Source organism: Stegostoma tigrinum, chromosome 9, assembly GCF_030684315.1.
Source record: "Stegostoma tigrinum isolate sSteTig4 chromosome 9, sSteTig4.hap1, whole genome shotgun sequence".
In the NCBI taxonomy this organism is placed as follows: Eukaryota; Metazoa; Chordata; class Chondrichthyes; order Orectolobiformes; family Stegostomatidae; genus Stegostoma; species Stegostoma tigrinum.
Window position 1 is genome coordinate 86434257 of NC_081362.1, and position 18240 is coordinate 86452496.

Genomic DNA, 18240 nt, shown 5'->3' on the forward strand with positions numbered 1-18240 from the left:
GTGGTGCCAACATCCATCTCCCTCCCTTGTAGGATTGTGCCCTTGAGATTTCTATTGATCTGATGCATTCGTTTTATGCAGACTTCATCAGAAGATGATCTTACCACTCATGCTGGTACACAGCTCCGAGATTGATCAGTTTTAACTCATCATGGGGAGGGAGAGCCAGGCTGAATCTGGCTGAGTTGCGCATTTCACCGTTTGCTCACCACCACCTTCTCAAGGGCAATTAGGGATTGGCAAGAAATACTTGCTTTGCAGTGATGCCAACATCCTCTGAAAAAATAAAAGAAATTGAATGATCAGAGGAACCTAATTGCAAAGATCCTTTCACCATGTATTATTTCATTTAAATTGTTTCATGGTCTTTCAAAGATTTGGTAGAAAAATAATACCAGTATTTGGGTAAATTGACCTGTTTATTTTATGTTCCCTTTGAGGTGAGATCTAAATCTGCTCATTCAGAGGCCATTTAGAGGATAATTGGCATTGATGGCAAATGTCTGGTTCTTGTCCTTGGAGAGACAGGTTGGCAACGTCAGAAAAACAACAGCAGGGAAAACCGTGCACACGTCTATTGCAGCCTCCTCCTGGGATCCCACTACCATTGATGTCTGTCTTCAGCCAGTTCGATTCGCTCCATGCGTTATCAAGAAATGGCTGAAGGTGTTGGACTTGTGTAACATTCTGGTGAAAATATTGAAGACTTGGGCCTCCAGACGAATCATGATGTTCCAATACAGCTACAACACTGACAGTTACCTGTACACAAAAAGCAGGACAAACCCAATTGACCAATTCGCACTCTATCAGTCCACTCATGATCATCACCATAATCATGGAAAAAAATTGTTGATAGTGATATCAAGCAATAGTTGCTGAGTAATAATCTGCTTACTAACACTCAGACACTCAGGGCTACCAGGCTCCTGAACTCATTTCCCAAAGGTAATGAACTCCAGAGGTGAGGTGAGAGTGACAGCCCTTGACATTAAAGTAGCATTTCACCACATACAGCATCAGAACTCCTAGCAAATCTGGAGTCAGTCAGAATCAGAGGGAAAATTGTGTGGGTTGAAGACATACCTAGCACAAGATGAGATAACAAGGTATAGAGCTGGATGAACACAGCAGGCCAAGCAGCATCTTAGGAGCAGGAAAGCTGACGTTTCGGGCCGAGACCCTTTCTCAGGAATGGGGGAGGGGAAGAGGGTTCTGAAATAAATAGGGAGAGAGGGGAGGCGGATCGAAGATGGATAGAGGAGAAGATAGGTGGAGAGGAGACAAACAGGTCAAAGAGGCAGGGATGGAGCCAGTAAAGGTGAGTGCAGGTGGGGAGGTAGGGAGGGGATAGGTCAGTCCAGGGAGGACGGACAGGTCAAGGGGGCGGGCCGTGGTAAGTAGGTAGGAAATGGGGGTGTGGCTTGAGGTGGGAGGAGGGGATAGGTGAGAGGAAGAACAGGTTAGGGAGGTGGGGACGAGCTGGGCTGGTTTTGGGATGCAGTAGTGGGAGGTGAGATTTTGAAGCTTGTGAAATCTACATTGATACCATTGGGCTGCAGGGTTCCCAAGCAGAATATGCGTTGCTGTTCCTGCAACCTTCGGGTAGCATCGTTGTGGCACTGCAGGAGGCCCAGGATGGACATGTCATCTGAGGAATGGGAGGGGGAGTTGAAGTGGTTCACGACTGGGAGGTGCAGTTGTTTATTGTGAACCGATCGTATATGTTCTGCAAAGCGGTCCCCAACCCTCCGCTTGGTTTCCCCAATGTAGCGGAAGCCACGCTGTGTACAGCGAATGCAGTATACCACATTGGTGGATGTGCAGGTGAACATCTGCTTGATGTGGAATGTCTTCTCGGGGCCTGGGATGGGGGTGAGAAGGGAGGTGTGGGGGCAGGTGTAGCACTTCCTGTGGTTGCAGGGGAGTGTGGAACGGACAAGGGAGTCACAGAGAGAGTGGTCCCTCTGGAAAGCAGACAAAGGTGGGGAGGGAAAAATGTCTTTGGTGGTGGGGTCGGATTGCAGATGGCGGAAGAGTCGGAGGATGATGCGTTAGATCTGGAGGTTGGTGGGGTGGTACGTGAGGACGAGGGGGATTCTGTTTTGGTTGTTATTGCGGGGACGGGGTGTGAGGGATGAGCTGCGGGAAATGCGGGAGACACGGTTGAGGGCGTTCTCGACCACTGAGGGGGGGAGTTGCGGTCCTTGAAAAACAAGGACATCTGAACTGTACAGGAGTGGAATGCCTCATCCTGGGAGCAGATGCGGTGGAGGCGAAGGAATTGGGAATAGGGGATGGGATTTTTGCAGGAAGGTGGGTAGGAGGAGGTTTATTCTAAGCAGCTATGGAAGTCAGTGGGCTTGAAATGGATATCAGTTTCTAGGTGCTTGCCCGAGATGGAGACAGATTGGTCCAGGAAGGTGAGGAAGGTGTTAGAGATGGTCTAGGTGAACTTAAGGTTGGTGTGGAAGGTGTTGGTGAAGTGGATAAACTGTTCGAACTCCTTGTGGGAGTACGAGGTGTCGCCAATACAGTCATCAATGTCATGGAGGAAGAGGTGGGGTTTAGGGCCAGTGTGGGTACAGAAGAGGAATTGTTCCATATAAACTACAAAGAGGCAGGCATAGCTTGGGCCCATGCAGATACCCATGGCCACCCTCTTTGTCTGTAGTAGGTGGGAGGAATTGAAAGAGAAGTTGTTGAGGGAAAGGACAAGTTCGGTTAAGCGGATGAGGGTGTCAGTGGAGGGGGACTGTTCAAGCCTGTTGATCAGAAAGAAGTGGAGGGCATTTAGGCCATCTGTATGGGGAATACAGGTATATAGGGACTGGACGTCCATGGTGAAAATGAGGTGTTGGGGGCCAGGGAATTGGAAGTGCTGGAGGAAGTGGAGCCTGAAGGTTGCAGGAACACCTGAGATATTCCAGCAATTTCTGTTTTAGTTGTTGTCCTCAGATACTGAAGCAGTCTGTGTCTAAATGCAGCAAGACTTGGACAATATCCAGGCTTGGGCTGAGAAGTGGCAAGTAACATTTGTGAGTGCTATGCTTTGGATGTCGCCAACAAGAGAGAATCTAACTATCATCCCTAGACATTCAATGGCATTACCATCCCTGAATCCTCCCAGTACCAAAAATCCTGGAGTTTACAGTTGACCAAAAACTGGACTGGATCGACCATATAAGCACCATGGCTACAAGAGTAGGTTAGGGGTTAGAAATTCTGTGGGATGCTCAGAAGGTCAGTGTGGACTTCTTGGGCCTGTTTCCACACTGGAGGGATTCCATGATTCTATAATGATGAAGCTCACCTTCTGTCTTCCAAATGCCTATCCTCATCTACAAGTCAGGAGCTTATCTTAGTTTTTTCCCTAATCAGTCTATTCAGAAATGTTATTGCACACCTCTGGAGCAGGTGGAACTTGAACCCAGGCCTCATGGTTCAGAGTAGGGACTTTACCACCGCACCACAATTTAATGGCTTGCTCTCCACTTGCCTGGAAGGGTGCAGCTTCAAAAACACTCAAAAACACTCTAGATGGCACAGGACAAATTAGTCCACTTGACTGGCATCCACTACCCTGTTCATTGATTCCTTTTAACACCATCGCACAGTAGCAGCAGTGTGTACTATTCACAGGATGCACTGCAGTAACTCACAAAAGGCTCCTTCAACAGCATCTTCCAAGCTTGCAGCCCCTCCAACCGACATACCCTTTAACTGGTGTGACTGCAAAACCGTACCAAAGGTCCATTCATGGTGATCAGCATACTGACACTTTGGATTTCTCCAGCCACTGCCCATATGTGGACTTCAGAGGTCTGCATAGCAGCTGGAGAGATGAGAGAAAGTGTAGGCATCTGCCACTGAGAAGATCAGAGGCAACAGATAAATTAGAACACAAATACTTGTGAACCTCCCTCCAAATCATAAGCCTGACTAGTAACTATATCACTGTTCCTTCATTGTCACTGCATGAGTGGCCTGGAATTCTCTTTCTATAGCAGTATGTGCACACCCATGCCTGGAGGACTGCAGAAGCTCAAGAAGACAGCTCATCACTTCCATCTCCAGGGCAATTAGAGATTGGTAATAAGCTCTGGGCTAGCCAGCAATGTCTTTACTCTGTTAATGGATGAAAAGAACACACACACTCTTAACTACTTCTTCAACCCCAATATTTGGAGTATATTGAACTCTTCAGTTGGCTGAGTTCTTTTTATTTGCTCACAAGCTGCGAGTGTCACTGGCTGAGTCAGCATTTATTGCCAATCTCTAATTGCTCATAAGAAGAACCATTGCAGCCCAAACACAATGCCACTAGGAAGGGATTTCCAGGGTTTTGGCCCAGCAGCACTGAAGGAACAGCAAAATATTTTGAAGTCAGGATGCTGAATGGCTTGGAGGGGAACTTCTACTTGGTAGTGTTCCCATGTATCTGCAGCCTTTACCACTCGAGATGGTAGTGGACATGGGTTTGGAAGGTGCCATCTTGATGAATTTCTATTTTTATCTCTTATCATACTAAAGCTCCTTCTGCAGCTGTACAGGGCCCTGGTGAGACCGCACCTGGAGTATAGTGTGAAGTTTTAGCCTCCAAATTTGAGGAAGAACATTCTGGCTATTGAGGGAGTGCAGCATAGGTTCACAAGGTCAATTCCCGGAATGGCGGGACTATCATATGTTGAAAGATTGGAGCGATTGGACTTGTATACACTTGAGTTTAGAAGGATGAGAGGGGATCTGATTGAGACGTATAAGATTATTAAGAGATTGGACAATCTGGAGGCAGGAAGTATGTTTCCGTTGATGGGGGATTCCAGGACCAGAGGACACAGTTTAAAAATAAGAGGTAGGCCATTTAGAACAGAGTTGAGGAGAAACTTCTTCACCCAGAGAGTGGTGGTTATATGGAATGCTCTGCCCCAGAAGGCAGTGGAGGCCAACTCTCTGGATACTTTCAAGAAAGAGATAGATAGAGCTCTTAAAGATAGTGGAATCAAGGGTTATGGGGATAAGGCAGGAACAGGATACTGATTGTGGATGATCAGCCATGATCATAATGAATGGTGGTGCTGGCTCGAAGGGCTGAATGGCCTACTCCTGCACCTATTGTCTATTGTCTAAAGAGCACTTTACCCCTCACAAAAGGCATCTGGCCTCCTCGAAAGGCTGTATCTATAAGGTGTTCCACCTTTTTATAGAATCCCTACAGTGTGGAAGCAGGTCATTTGGCCTATCAAATCTATACCACCCTGCTGAAGGGCATCCCACCCAGTTCCACTAGCCCTGTACCCCTGCATTTCCTAGGGCTAATCCACCTAGTCATTGCATCCCTGGACACTATGCTCAAATTAGTATGGCCAATCCACCCAACCTGCACATCTTTGGACTGTGGGAGGAAAGCCATGCAGACACAGGGAGGATGTGAAAACTCCACATGGACAGTCACCCGAGGATGGAATCCAACCCAGGTCCCTGGTGCTGTGAGGCTGCAGTGCTAACTGAGCCACTGTGCCACCCCTTGCCAGATCTAACCTGCACACCTTGTGTTTTTGCCATTCCTGGCTGATGAAAGGCAGGCACGGCTGGACACAACTGCTCTTGTAAATGTGCTTCTGCCTCTGTGAGTTGTAAATTGGATGTAATTTTGATTCCACTCCAGGTTCCCCTCTGCAAAAACACTGGGGGCATTTTTGAGAGCAGGACTTCTGGATTCAGCCTCAGCGCTGAATGTTTGAAGTTCAGCTCCCCAAATGACACTGACAGAACCCTCCAGCAGCATCCCATTCTATTAACAATTTTGCTCTGTTCAAATCAAACCAAATACTCTCCTACATACATACATCATCACAACCACATTGCTATTAGACATCCCTGCCCTCCCATTAAGTTCTTGATTATTTTACACTTGCATTCTTCAATCCCAACCTAAATGATTGGTGTCAACTGTTGCTATAAACAAGCAGAGCCACACAGTAACATCAATCCTAGCTCTGATGCACCATTTCAGTTTGACTGACACAACAGAAAGCAAGAGAATAAGAAACAGGGATGGCTGAGAGCAACATTCATCTTTCACAATAATACTGCTTCTGAGAACATTGCTGTATTGTGTGTTTCTGATGCAGTTGCACATTCCTTCTGAAGAGCAACCGCCTCTGGGATTTTAACCCACTTTCTCCTTTCAGCGGAATCTTTTCTGAGCACTCTGCAAGGTTCCACAGCTGACACTTGGAAATACAATCCTTCAAACATCTGTTCTAATGGATGTTACAGTTCTTGTAACATTACTCAAAGAGGCATAGGAAATTGTTCAGTGTTCAAAGCTGACATTCTGCCCTCCACCATAAACAGATCAGCCAGATGTCTCATTTTGTTAATACAGAAATGCTGCAAAATTTACATAGAGTATGGCACATTAATGGGGAATTCAATTTAAGCAGTCCGTGTTACTGATCATATATAGAAGCATAAGAAATGGGAGAAGGAGACAAAATGGTTTGTCATTGCTCTGCTTGAACCTCCTCCATTTTTCCTCATCTAAATCTAGCATACGGTCACTTGGTACAGCTTGAATCTTATTACTGAAAAAAATTATCAAAGCTCTTCATCTTGCACAACTGCAAGAAGGTCAAATTTCAAACAATCTCAACAATTTACAATAGGGGAGAAAAGGGTGCTAATTGATCGGCAAGAGCACGCTGATTACCATACAAAAAGCAACAGGGACCGAAAGAGAAAAAGGCCTCACAAATTCTTAAGTAACTCAATTGAATTATCTAAATACCAACACTAACCCTCACCCCCCCACCCACCACCACCAAACCACCACAGGATAAGATGTTATATTATTCTGACCTTTTATACCAGTATAACAATGGATCCTTAAAATGACAGGTAGCACCAATTTTCAGCTCTATAGACCCTTTAATGTGGTAGGACATCCTAAGGTGCTAGAAAGCAGGGTTCCTAAGGAACCCAAGTTATCCAAAATGAATTGAAACTGAGTACACAAGGGTAGAGGGTTTAAAATAGTATCAGAGATAGTAGGAACTGCAGATGCTGGAGAATCCGAGATAACAAGGCGTGGAGCTGGATGAGCACAGCAGGCCAAGCAGGATCATAGGAGCAGGAAAGCTGACGTTTCGGGTCTAGACCCTTCATCAGAAATGGGGGAGGGGGAGAGGGTTCTGAAATAAATAGGGAGAGAGGGCGAGGCGGATTGAAGATGGATGGACGAGAAGATAGGTGGAGAGGAGACAGACAAGCTAAAGAGGCAGGAATGGATCCAGTAAAGGTGAGTGTAGGTGCGGAGGTAGGGAGGAGATAGGTCAGTCCAGGGAGGACGGACAGGTCAAGGGGGTGGGATGAGGTTAGTAGGTAGGAAATGGGGGTGCAGTTTGAAGTGGGAGGAGGAAGAAAAGGTTAGGGAGGCCGGGACGAGCTGGGCCGGTTTTGGGATGCGGTAGAGGGAGGGGAGATTTTGAAGCTTGTGAAATCCACATTGATACCATGATACCATTGGGCTTTTGTGGATTTCACAAACCATTTCTGATGAAGGATCTAGGCCTGAAATGTCAGCCTTCCTGCTCCTATCTTGTTTTCTCTTCATCTTCGGTCCGCCTCCCCCTCTCTCCCTATTTATTCCAGTTCCCTCTCCCCATCCCCCTCTCTGATGAAGGGTCTAGGCCCGAAACATCAGCTTTTGTGCTCCTGAGATGCTGCTTGGCCTGCTGTGTTCATCCAGCTCCACACCTTGCCTCCCTAACCTGTCCTTCCTCCCACCTATCCCCTCCTCCCCTCAAAATCTTCCTCAAATATCTACTGAGTCTGGCTGCCTGTTAGCAAAAATGCAGAAGAATTCAGGATAGCATTTTAAAACTGAATATTGCTCGCAGTTGTGTCTGGACTATTGTTTTTCCGTGGCGCCATGTTCATTGGACTGTGAAAATATTTCATCTGAGTTAATCTCATTCTTTTTGTGCTCTGCATTTGAGCTAAATGGCTAAGACTAAATTGTAAATTTGCAAACACTGCTTTTACTGTGCTCAGTAACGTTTATGGACCAATTTATGCGTCATTTATATAAACAATGAGCCACCATTAAAAACAACAAACAAAGTTGTGACTATTAGACTGACTGACATAGCAATATTTTCAGATTGTTCAATTTGCCCTTATTCCCACAAGTAATTACATGCATCAGAAAATGTTCAAATGTAGATTAAATCTCCATTGTCCATTGTCATTGTAGAGGTGGGTACAGGGGTTATCATACAATGGTGTGCATTGCTTTGAAGCAAATTAACTTGCAATACACTTTAAAAACCATAACAGTTGTATTATCTTGTCTTGAATCTTTGCTCATTTTATAAATAAAAGTATACCTTGAGGGGAAGAATTACACAAGTTGAACAGCTTCGAGGAACCAAGCTAATTTTAGCCCAAACAGGCCAGACAGGTCCAAACAGTTACATAACCAGCAATTCACTGTTCTTTGCATTCATGCTGTAAGGCATTACCAGGATCGGCTTTAGGCTCAGATATCTATTCACATTTCACACACGTTAAAATACATCTCCTTGCAGTTTCTGGTATTTTTATCTTTACAGTTTGTTAAACGCCTATTTTGACCAGTTGCTTTATGGTGATTTTATGCAATAATTCTTAATTATTGTAATTCCTGCATTACACTACATTGTAAAATTTGAATTTTAGTTTAAATGATTTGAAGTCATGAGAGGCTGCTAGAGAAATGCAAGTTTCTTTTGTTGTACACGTTTTGTATTCAGTTTCTCTTGAATGATGGAAGTGAGTACAATTTCATTATTTAAGAAACATTTAGACAGGTATTTGGATAGGAAAGATATGGAGGGATATGGACCATATGGAGGCAAATGGGACTAATTCAATTGTGAAAACTTGGTGGCATGGACAAGTTGGGTTGAAGGGCCTATTTCCATATTGTAGACCTCTATGACTATGATCTATCTCACTAGGTGCCATTTCCAATTGCAGTGGAAGTAACTAAAGTGACTGTATTCTGCCCAACTATCCTGCTGTACTTACTCGCGTATCTTACTCCTTATGTAGGGTCACTGGAGTCTTATCTGGAGTTTTGATCATGATGTATTCTGACCGTATGATGTTCAACCATGTATCATATTTAAATGATACCTGATCACCCTAGCCGGACCAACTGCTTACCTTAGAAATGTTGAGTCCCCTGTAGCTGAACATCTTTGCTTGTGGTTTTTTGCCAGGAGCTGTCATGCAACAATATTTGACATTGTGAATAGGAGAAGAGGGAAAACTGAGGACTGATCCATATCAGAGCTGTGAGAGACATAGAGCACATCAGGATATCATAGAGAGAACATCCATGACTTAGCATTCAAAATCATGAGGGGTTCTGGCCAAATTGGGAGAAAATATTAGTACTCATTAAAGAATTGAGATTGAGAGGACAAAGGTTTTAAATAATTGACACAAGAAGCCAAAGCAACAAGCAGCCAATAGTTATGGCCTGGAATGTTTTCCTTAGATCACTGAGAGAGAGTGTAGAGTGATAGCACATTCGAAAGGGGATTAGACTGTCCTTTGAAAAGGAAGAACATGGCAGGATTATGGGGGAAGGCTGGAGAGTGACTAAGTGAAATGTTCATACAGACAGGGTGTGCAGATATGATGGGCCAAGTGGCCCCCTTCTGCACTGTTACAGCTCTGCGATCCTGAAGAACAATTCAGGGTGCCTGTGTTGGTTGGACAATTTTAAGCAGTCCTTGCAGAGGGTCCTGTCCAAAAACTAACAGCTGCCACCCTGGCCCAGTGGGACAGTTTGGAGAACTTAGCCTGCTACTTACAATTTATAGCAATGTCAACATTGGGTGAAAGGATTGATTTTTTTAAAAAAGTGGGGTTGGAGGGAATAAACCCTGCTTTCAGTCTATCAATTGCTGCTTTTGGAATCACCAACAGTACACAAGAGTATCACAAGTTACTTACCCCAGAAAGTGCATAAATGTGAAAAACAATCTAGGGCAGTAACAAACACAGCTGTGATACCTTGCTTCATTGACGAGTCATTCAATGCTCACTATTTAGGATCAGAATGCACAGATAAGTGAGACAATAGGGAAATGATCTCATTCTGTGCGAAAATTATTCCGAGATTCCATGAGGTAATTAACAAGAGTTAGGAGGAGTGAACAAAAGAAGGTTCAAAAGTAAATGAACATCACAATTCAACAGAGATGATTGTAGATAAATGTATAGGAATCAATGTTAAGTACCTTGGCAAAGCAAATTTTTGGCATTAGGGAAATGGCAGAAAAGTTTCATGAGAATGGTCCCAAGAATGAGGAAATTGGGTCACGCAGAATGATTAAGAGATTTGCTGTTTTCTTCTTGGAGAAGGTTGAGAGGAGATTTGATAGAGATATTCAAGATCAACAGAAATGATAAGGAGAAAGTGCTCCCATTGATGAAAGGATGGACAGTTAGATTGTGGTGATTGGCAAACGGTGACATGAGGCAATTTTTTTTCACACAGTGAGTGCTTAGGATCTGGAACACTTAAGAGTATGGTGAGGGCAGGTTCATTCAAGAGGGAATTGATAATTGTGATAACCTCTACAAGGCCCACTGGAAATTATTATCTTATCTCTCTGCGGAGCTCATTGAGTATGAGTTCCCTTCGTAACAGGCAATGGCTTGCCCAGCTAGAACTCATCACCTGAGCCTCACCTGCTCTAGACATGTGTAGTAACATTTCTGAATAGGTTGATTAGAAAAATAGGATAATGCAGCCCCACCTTTGATGGTTGAAATTGTCCATAATGGGCTTTGCATGTAAATAGTTAATTGGTTACATGTGTGTTTTTACTGCTGGTGTTTATTAGTTTAAAAAAAAGCAAAACAAAAGTCCAGGAGATTTTGGTGGTGGGAAGATTGCTTATTTGTGCATAATAGTACTACTGAGTTAAAAAATAAGATAAAGCAGACCTAGGGGTGAGTCTGTAGAACTCTCTGTCTGGGCTGGGACTAACCCACGTATAAGTAGTGGGTCTGTTTTGGCGTTCAACAATAAACGATATTCCTTTCTGGTCAGGTTTCCTGAGTTATTACATTGGTGACGAGAGTCAAGAAATGTTTCAGTCAGCCCTGCTTCCCAATGAAAGTGATGGGGAAATATTGAAAATGCAGCTGTTTGGGAAACTGGAATCTTCTGATGCAGGTGTGGTGAAAAGGGTGAGAGTATTTCTCGCAGGCAAATAAGATCAAAAGGCATCACTGATAAACAGTAATTCTCCTGACCACTTGTGGGGCCCCACAAACTCATAAAGAGTTGAACCTAACCACCAGACCCAGAGACAAAATCCCTTGATGAACTGATAGATTTGGTAACAGATCACTATGATCCAAGTAAATTTGTTATATTGTAGCAAAATCTTACACGTTATGTTGCAACATGGCTAATAGGCTTGCTGGGGAACCAGTTACTGAATTCTGGATGAAACTGCGGAAGTTGGTGGAGAGCTGTGAGGATGGGTCCAGCACTTTTGGGAAATGTTCACGGATCGGTTAGCTTGTGGAGTTAATATTCCGATTCAAAGGAAGTTACTAATTGAACCAGATCTGTACCTCAAGAGACATGTAGAATTGGCTCTATCCCGTGAAAGTGCCGAATTGGGAGTTTTAAGGGCCCATAGATGGTCTTTCAACGAGGGCCAGATGATCTCCATCTGTGCTATAGTTTACACAGGGCAATCAGTGTTTGGAGCTGTGACATTGTAAAGGTTGGTTAGTCTGGGAGGCATATTCCTTCATCTGTGAGTCATACACAATGGTGTAAAAGCTGAAAGGATTGGGGAATCACTTAGAGAAACATTCACTCCCTGGTATGCGCGTATAAATGTTTAGAGAAGTTCTTGCGCTGTGTGACCCTCACTGTGCAGTATTGTTTGTGTTCACGTATCTTCATTTTAAAGTATTAATTACTAGGTGCAATGCAACAAGCCAATATCTTATTCTTTGCTGATAGAATTTAAATTCTACAAAAAAGCTTTATAAACTTTTTTAAAACTGTTTAAAAAAAAGTGAGTTTGACTGAATGAACACAGGTCATCAATATGTTAACTTGTAATGTTAATCTGATTCTTTATGTATTGTATTTTGTCTTGCAGATCATCTCACTGGTGATTGTTGCCATTGGAGTGTATGCAAAGATTCAAAAAGCCACAGGTGGATGAAAACTTTCTTTTGTCTGTGTGACAGGGGCATGGACAATCGATTTGGAATTGTTCAAAGCAATGCCTGGGCAGTTGGCAATTTCCAAGGATATACACTTTGCAATGACTCCTGTTTCATACGCACATACCAGTAATAGCCAGATACAGTAATTCTGTTTACACTCGATAGGTATACAGGGCATCCTGTCAATGAAGGGTCAGTGTTAGCAGCTTCACATTTGCTAGAGTGTGCACAAAAACAGAAATTGCTGGAAAAACTCGGCTGGTCTGACAGCATCTATGGAGAGAAATCAGAGTTAATGTTTCAGGTCGAGTGATCCTTCCTCAGAACCGTTCCTCTGAGGACGGGGCACTCGACCTGAAATGTTAACTCTGATTTCTCACCTTGGAACTGCTGAGCTATCGCAGCAACTTCTGTTTTTGTTTCTGGATTTACAGCATCCACAGTTCTTTTGGTTTAGGAAAGATGAATTGTAAGAGTACCATAGTCATCTCAAATGCAAGGAGATTATCTCCCCCAGTGACAGTCAGCTTTATCGGTTCTGTATATCTCCGAAGTATATGATGCTTTGACACTTGGTAAATTCATAACTTCCATGAATTTCAAAGATCCACACCTCTCAAATACTGTAAACGTTGAGAAGCATCTCCAGTACACTGCGTGGTAAACAATGGTTACCTACATGATATTTTGATTTTATATTAAATAGGAAGGGGTTTGATGTCTGAAATTGGATTACATCCATTAAGCACTCCTCCAGTCCTAAAGCCCACCGTCCAAGTAATTCTGGAACGATTTCAGGATTTTTGATTGCCTCAGTAATGCAACTGTGAGACTGGCGGAACATTTGTGCAAGTTGAGAACAGTCACTCAAGTAGAATTCTGTTCACAAGCACATACGGCTCATGAAATAAACCAAGGTAGAAGTATAAACTAGGCTGAAAGGCTAAGATGTAATAGTTATGCTAGAGACTGGCTACGACCAGAGCATGATTGCGTTACAGGATAATAAAATGTGAGGCTGGATGAACACAGCAGGCCCAGCAGCATCTCAGGAGCACAAAAGCTGACGTTTCGGGCCTAGACCCTTCATCAGAGAGGGGGATGGGGAGAGGGAACTGGAATAAATAGGGAGAGAGGGGGAGGCGGACCGAAGATGGGGAGAAAAGAAGATAGGTGGAGAGGAGAGTATAGGTGGGGAGGTAGGGAGGGGATAGGTCAGTCCAGGGAAGACGGACAGGTCAAGGAGGTGGGATGAGGTTAGTAGGTAGGAGATGGAGGTGCGGCTTGGGGTGGGAGGAAGGGATGGGTGAGAGGAAGAACCGGTTAGGGAGGCAGAGACAGGTTGGACTGGTTTTGGGATGCAGTGGGTGGAGGGGAAGAGCTGGGCTGGTTGTGTGGTGCAGTGGGGGGAGGGGATGAACTGGGCTGGTTTTGGGATGCGGTGGGGGAAGGGAAGATTTTGAAGCTGGTGAAGTCCACATTGATATCATTGGGCTGCAGGGCTCCCAAGCGGAATATGAGTTGCTGTTCCTGCAACCTTCGGGTGGCATCATTGTGGCACTGCAGGAGGCCCATGATGGACATGTCATCTAAAGAATGGGAGGGGGAGTGGAAATGGTTTGCGACTGGGAGGTGCAGTTGTTTATTGTGAACTGAGCGGAGGTGTTGTGCAAAGCGGTCCCCAAGCCTCCGCTTGGTTTCCCCAATGTAGAGGAAGCCACACTGGGTACAGTGGATGCAGTATACCACATTGGCAGATGTGCAGGTGAGCCTTTGCTTAATGTGGAAAGTCATCTTGGGGCCTGGGATAGGGGTGAGGGAGGAGGTGTGGGGGCAAGTGTAGCATTTCCTGTGATTGCAGGGGAAGGTGCCGGGTGTGGTGGGGTTGGAGGGCAGTGTGGAGCGAACAAGGGAGTCACGGAGAGAGTGGTCTCTCTGGAAAGTAGACATGGGTGGGGATGGAAAAATGTCTTGGGTGGTGGGGTCAGATTGTAGATGGCGGAAGTGTCGGAGGATGATGCGTTGTATCCGGAGGTTGGTGGGGTGGTGTGTGAGAACGAGGGGGATCCTCTTGGGGCGGTTGTGGCGGGGGCGGGGCGTGAGGGATGTGTTGCGGGAAATGCGGGAGACGCGATCAAGGGCGTTCTCGACCACTGTGGGGGGAAAGTTGCGGTCCTTGAAGAACTTGGACATCTGGGATGTGTGGGAGTGAAATGCCTCATCGTGGGAGCAGATGCGGCGGAAGTGGAGGAATTGGGAATGGGGGATGGAATTTTTGCAGGAGGGTGGGTGGGAGGAGGTGTACTGTAGGTAGCTGTGGGAGTCGGTGGGCTTGAAATGGACATCAGTTACAAGCTGGTTGCCTGAGATGGAGACTGAGAGATCCAGGAAGGTGAGGGATGTGCTGGAGATGGCCCAGGTGAACTGAAGGTTGGGTTGGAAGGTGTTGGTGAAGTGGAAGAACTGTTTGAGCTCCTCTGGGGAGCAAGAGGCGGCGCCGATACAGTCATCAATGTAACGGAGGAAGAGGTGGGGTTTGGGGCCTGTGTAGGTGCGAAAGAGGGACTATTCCACGTAACCTAGAAAGAGGCAGGCATAGCTGGGGCCCATGCGGGTGCCCATGGCCACCCCCTTAGTCTGTAGGAAGTGAGAGGAATCGAAAGAGAAGTTGTTGCGGGTGAGGACGAGTTCGGCTAGGCGGTACATCCGAGTTAGGAGACATGAACCAATTCCTTTCCTTGTCTCTCTTACCCCACTGGCTATCACAAATGATTGAATTTACAAAGTGAGATGATACTGCTAGGCATGTGTCAGACTGTATACAGAATCAATATTAGAAGCAACTCAACCACATTCCTTAAGTAACAAACAAAGAACCATTTTATTGAAAACAAAGCAAAACAAGCAAAGATGTAAAGATTATGAACTAAACATTTTAACTGTGCAAGTCTATACAACTATAGTGACACTGGGCTAATAGTTCAAAGGCCAGGAGCACACTGTGGAATCTGGAATTCAAAAACTAGTCTTGGCAAAGGTGACGATGAGAATGTCATGGAATTTAATGCGGATAAGTCTGAGGTGATGCACTTTGGTAGGAGTAACCGGAATGCAAAGTACTGGGCTAATAGTAAGATTCTTGGTAGTGTAGATGAGCAGACAGATCTCGGTGTCCATATACACAGATCCTTGAAAGTTGCCACCCAGGTTGACAGGGCTGTTAAGAAGGCGTACAGTGTTTTAGCTTTTATTAATAGAGGGATCGAGTTCCGGAACCAAGAGGTTATGGTGAAGCTGTACAAAACTCTGGTGCGGCCGCACTTGGAGTATTGTGTACAGTTCTGGTCACCGCATTATAAGAAGGATGTGGAAGTTTTGGAAAGGGTGCAGAGGAGATTTACTAGGATGTTACCTGGTATGGAGGGAAGGTCTTATGAGGAAAGGCTGAGGGACTTGAGGCTGTTTTCGTTAGAGAGGAGAAGGTTGAGAGATGACTTAATTGAGACATACAAAATAATCAGAGGGTTAGATAGGGTGGATAGGGAGAGCCTTTTTCCTAGGATGGTGACGGCGAGCACGAGGGGGCATAGCTTTAAATTGAGGGGTGAAAGATATAGGACAGATGTCAGAGGTAGTTTCTTTACTCAGAGAGTAGTAAGGGAATGGAACGCTTTGCCTGCAACGGTAGTAGATTTGCCAACTTTAGGTATATTTAAGTCGTCATTGGATGAGCATATGGACGTACATGGAATAGTGTAGGTTAGATGGACTTCAGATTGGTATGACAGGTCGGCACAACATCGAGGGCCGAAGGGCCTGTACTGTGCTGTAATGTTCTATGTTCTATGTCATCAATTGTCATAAGAACTCAACTGGTTCACTATTTCATTTAGTGGGGGAAATCTGCCTCATTACCCAGTCTGAAAAAAATATAAGAACTCTGCAGAATGTTACCTTAAAATACTTGGGCCAAATAAGAGTTCTATGCAGGAAAATAATTACTCACAGATTGTCCAAATGGTAAACTGTACCTGAAGCCATTTTCCACACAAGCTTTTGGCACTGCAGTCTTTCTGGATCAGGTATGGTGGCAGAATTCCCTTTTCTGGAGACAGTGGTAGAGATGTTGGATTCTCATTTAGAAATATTCCACTTGTGGTAATAAAGCTTTCTCGTGGGTTTTCAACTCTAAATCATTGATGTGATGGGTTCAGAGAAAAGAAAGGGCAAAGGCTGTTGCTTATCTCTCTGAATGTCGTGATCAAATCCAATAGCTTTCTTTTACCCTCAAACTGGGTCATGTGACCTCTTTCTGAAAGTATTGTTGACTTAGTGACTCCAGTCAACCAGCTTGTGTTCTGCACAAATACAACAATTTCCCCTCTACAACCAGTCTCCTTTCTTCCCAAAATGTCCACAACATAGATATATGTCCAATCAATGTCAATCTAAATTAATATTTCAGGTAGCACACCTTGATAACAATCATGAGTTAAATATTCCAGGCTATGAAATCCTGAAGAAAGTCAGAGGCATTGGGCAATGCTGTTAAAATAGGCAACTGCAGTGAGCGAAAGAAGACGTTTCAGTAAATGTGATTGGGCATGCTATCTCGTGAGATTTGTCTATGGACCAACTTGGGGGTGATGGGATGTCATGATATTGTTACAGAGTCACTAAAGCATTGAGAAATAAAGCTGCTTAAGATGGAGATTCTCAGATTTAAAATAATAAATTCTTCAAATCTGAGTATCATTACCTCTACTGATATTTATTGCCCAGTGTGGCCTGATACAATGGTATTATATTCAAAACTACGTCCCATTAGAGGGCCTTTAAGAGAGATCCAGAGCTATATATAGGCCAGATGAATTATTGAAAGCAGGTTTCCTTGCTAACTAAGATAATAAAATGTGAGGCTGGATGAACACAGCAGGCCAAGCAGCATCTCAGGAGCACAAAAGCTGACGTTTCGGGCCTGGACCCTTCCTTGCTAACTACTTTGATGTGTATTGAACTCAATCGGAGTACTGAAGTAAAGGAGAGAGATATGAAATGGACTGTCATCATCATCCATTTTGAACCTTTGCTCAAAGTCAGGATTTACTCTGGTTTTCTCACACAGATGCCGTGCGGGATACCTTTGTCATTGACCCTGCGATAATTATGATTGTGGTTGGAGCTGTTATGTTTTTAATTACATTCTGTGGCTGCATTGGGGCTCTGCGAGAAAACATTGTGCTGCTGCAAGTGGTGAGTTTAGTGGGGCACAGCTGTATCCATCAACAGCAGTGCACAACCTGCAAACATTTCAAAAGAAGCACATGAAAACAATAACCTCACATCCTTCCCGGTCATGGTTATTTGCACTCATGTACAGATGTATTTATGCCTTTAGATTATTTTAGATCTTCACCATGTTATGCCTCAGCATCTCGTTATAGAGTCATAGAGTCATACAGCACAGAAACAGACCCTTCAGCCCAACTGATCCATGATGACCAGGTTTCCTAAACTGACCGAGACCCATTTGCCAGCATTTGGCCCACATCCCACTAAACCCTTCCTCTCCATGTACCATCCAGATGCCTTTTAAATGTTGTACTGTACCTGCCTCCACCACTTCCTCTGGCAGCTTATTCCACATACACACCACCATCTGTGTGAAAATGTTACCCCTCAGGTCCATTTTAAATCTTTCCCCTCTCACCTTAAATCAATGCTGTCTAGTTTTGGGCTTCCTTACCTAGGGCAAAATACCTTGGCTATTCATTCTATTCATGTCCCACAGGATTTTATAAACCTCTATAAGATCACCTCTCAGCTTACTATGTTCCAGTGAAAAAGGTCCTAGCCTATTCAAGTTCTCTGTACCGACCTTTGGGGCACACTGTTGGTCACAGGCCTCCAGTCTGATCAACGACCCTCTACCACCATCCTCTGTCTCCTACTGTCAAGACAATTTTGTGTCCAATTGGC

General features: G+C 44.5%; 1 protein-coding gene and 1 long non-coding RNA gene across 2 annotated transcripts in view; one reads left to right on the top strand and one right to left on the bottom strand.

The window, feature by feature from the left end:
• The window catches only part of LOC132210022 (uncharacterized), a 77873-nt gene that overhangs the window by 19913 nt on the left and 39720 nt on the right, over positions 1-18240 (bottom strand). The window contains exon 2 of the long non-coding RNA XR_009446179.1: positions 105-276. This is a non-coding gene — a long non-coding RNA (uncharacterized LOC132210022). The remainder of the gene's footprint in view (positions 1-104; positions 277-18240) is intronic.
• tspan33b (tetraspanin 33b) overlaps positions 1-18240 on the top strand; it is a 38244-nt gene that overhangs the window by 720 nt on the left and 19284 nt on the right. Inside the window, exons 2-3 of the mRNA XM_048536055.2 lie at positions 12192-12249; positions 17387-17514. Coding sequence (XP_048392012.2) covers positions 12192-12249; positions 17387-17514 — 186 coding nt within the window. The remainder of the gene's footprint in view (positions 1-12191; positions 12250-17386; positions 17515-18240) is intronic.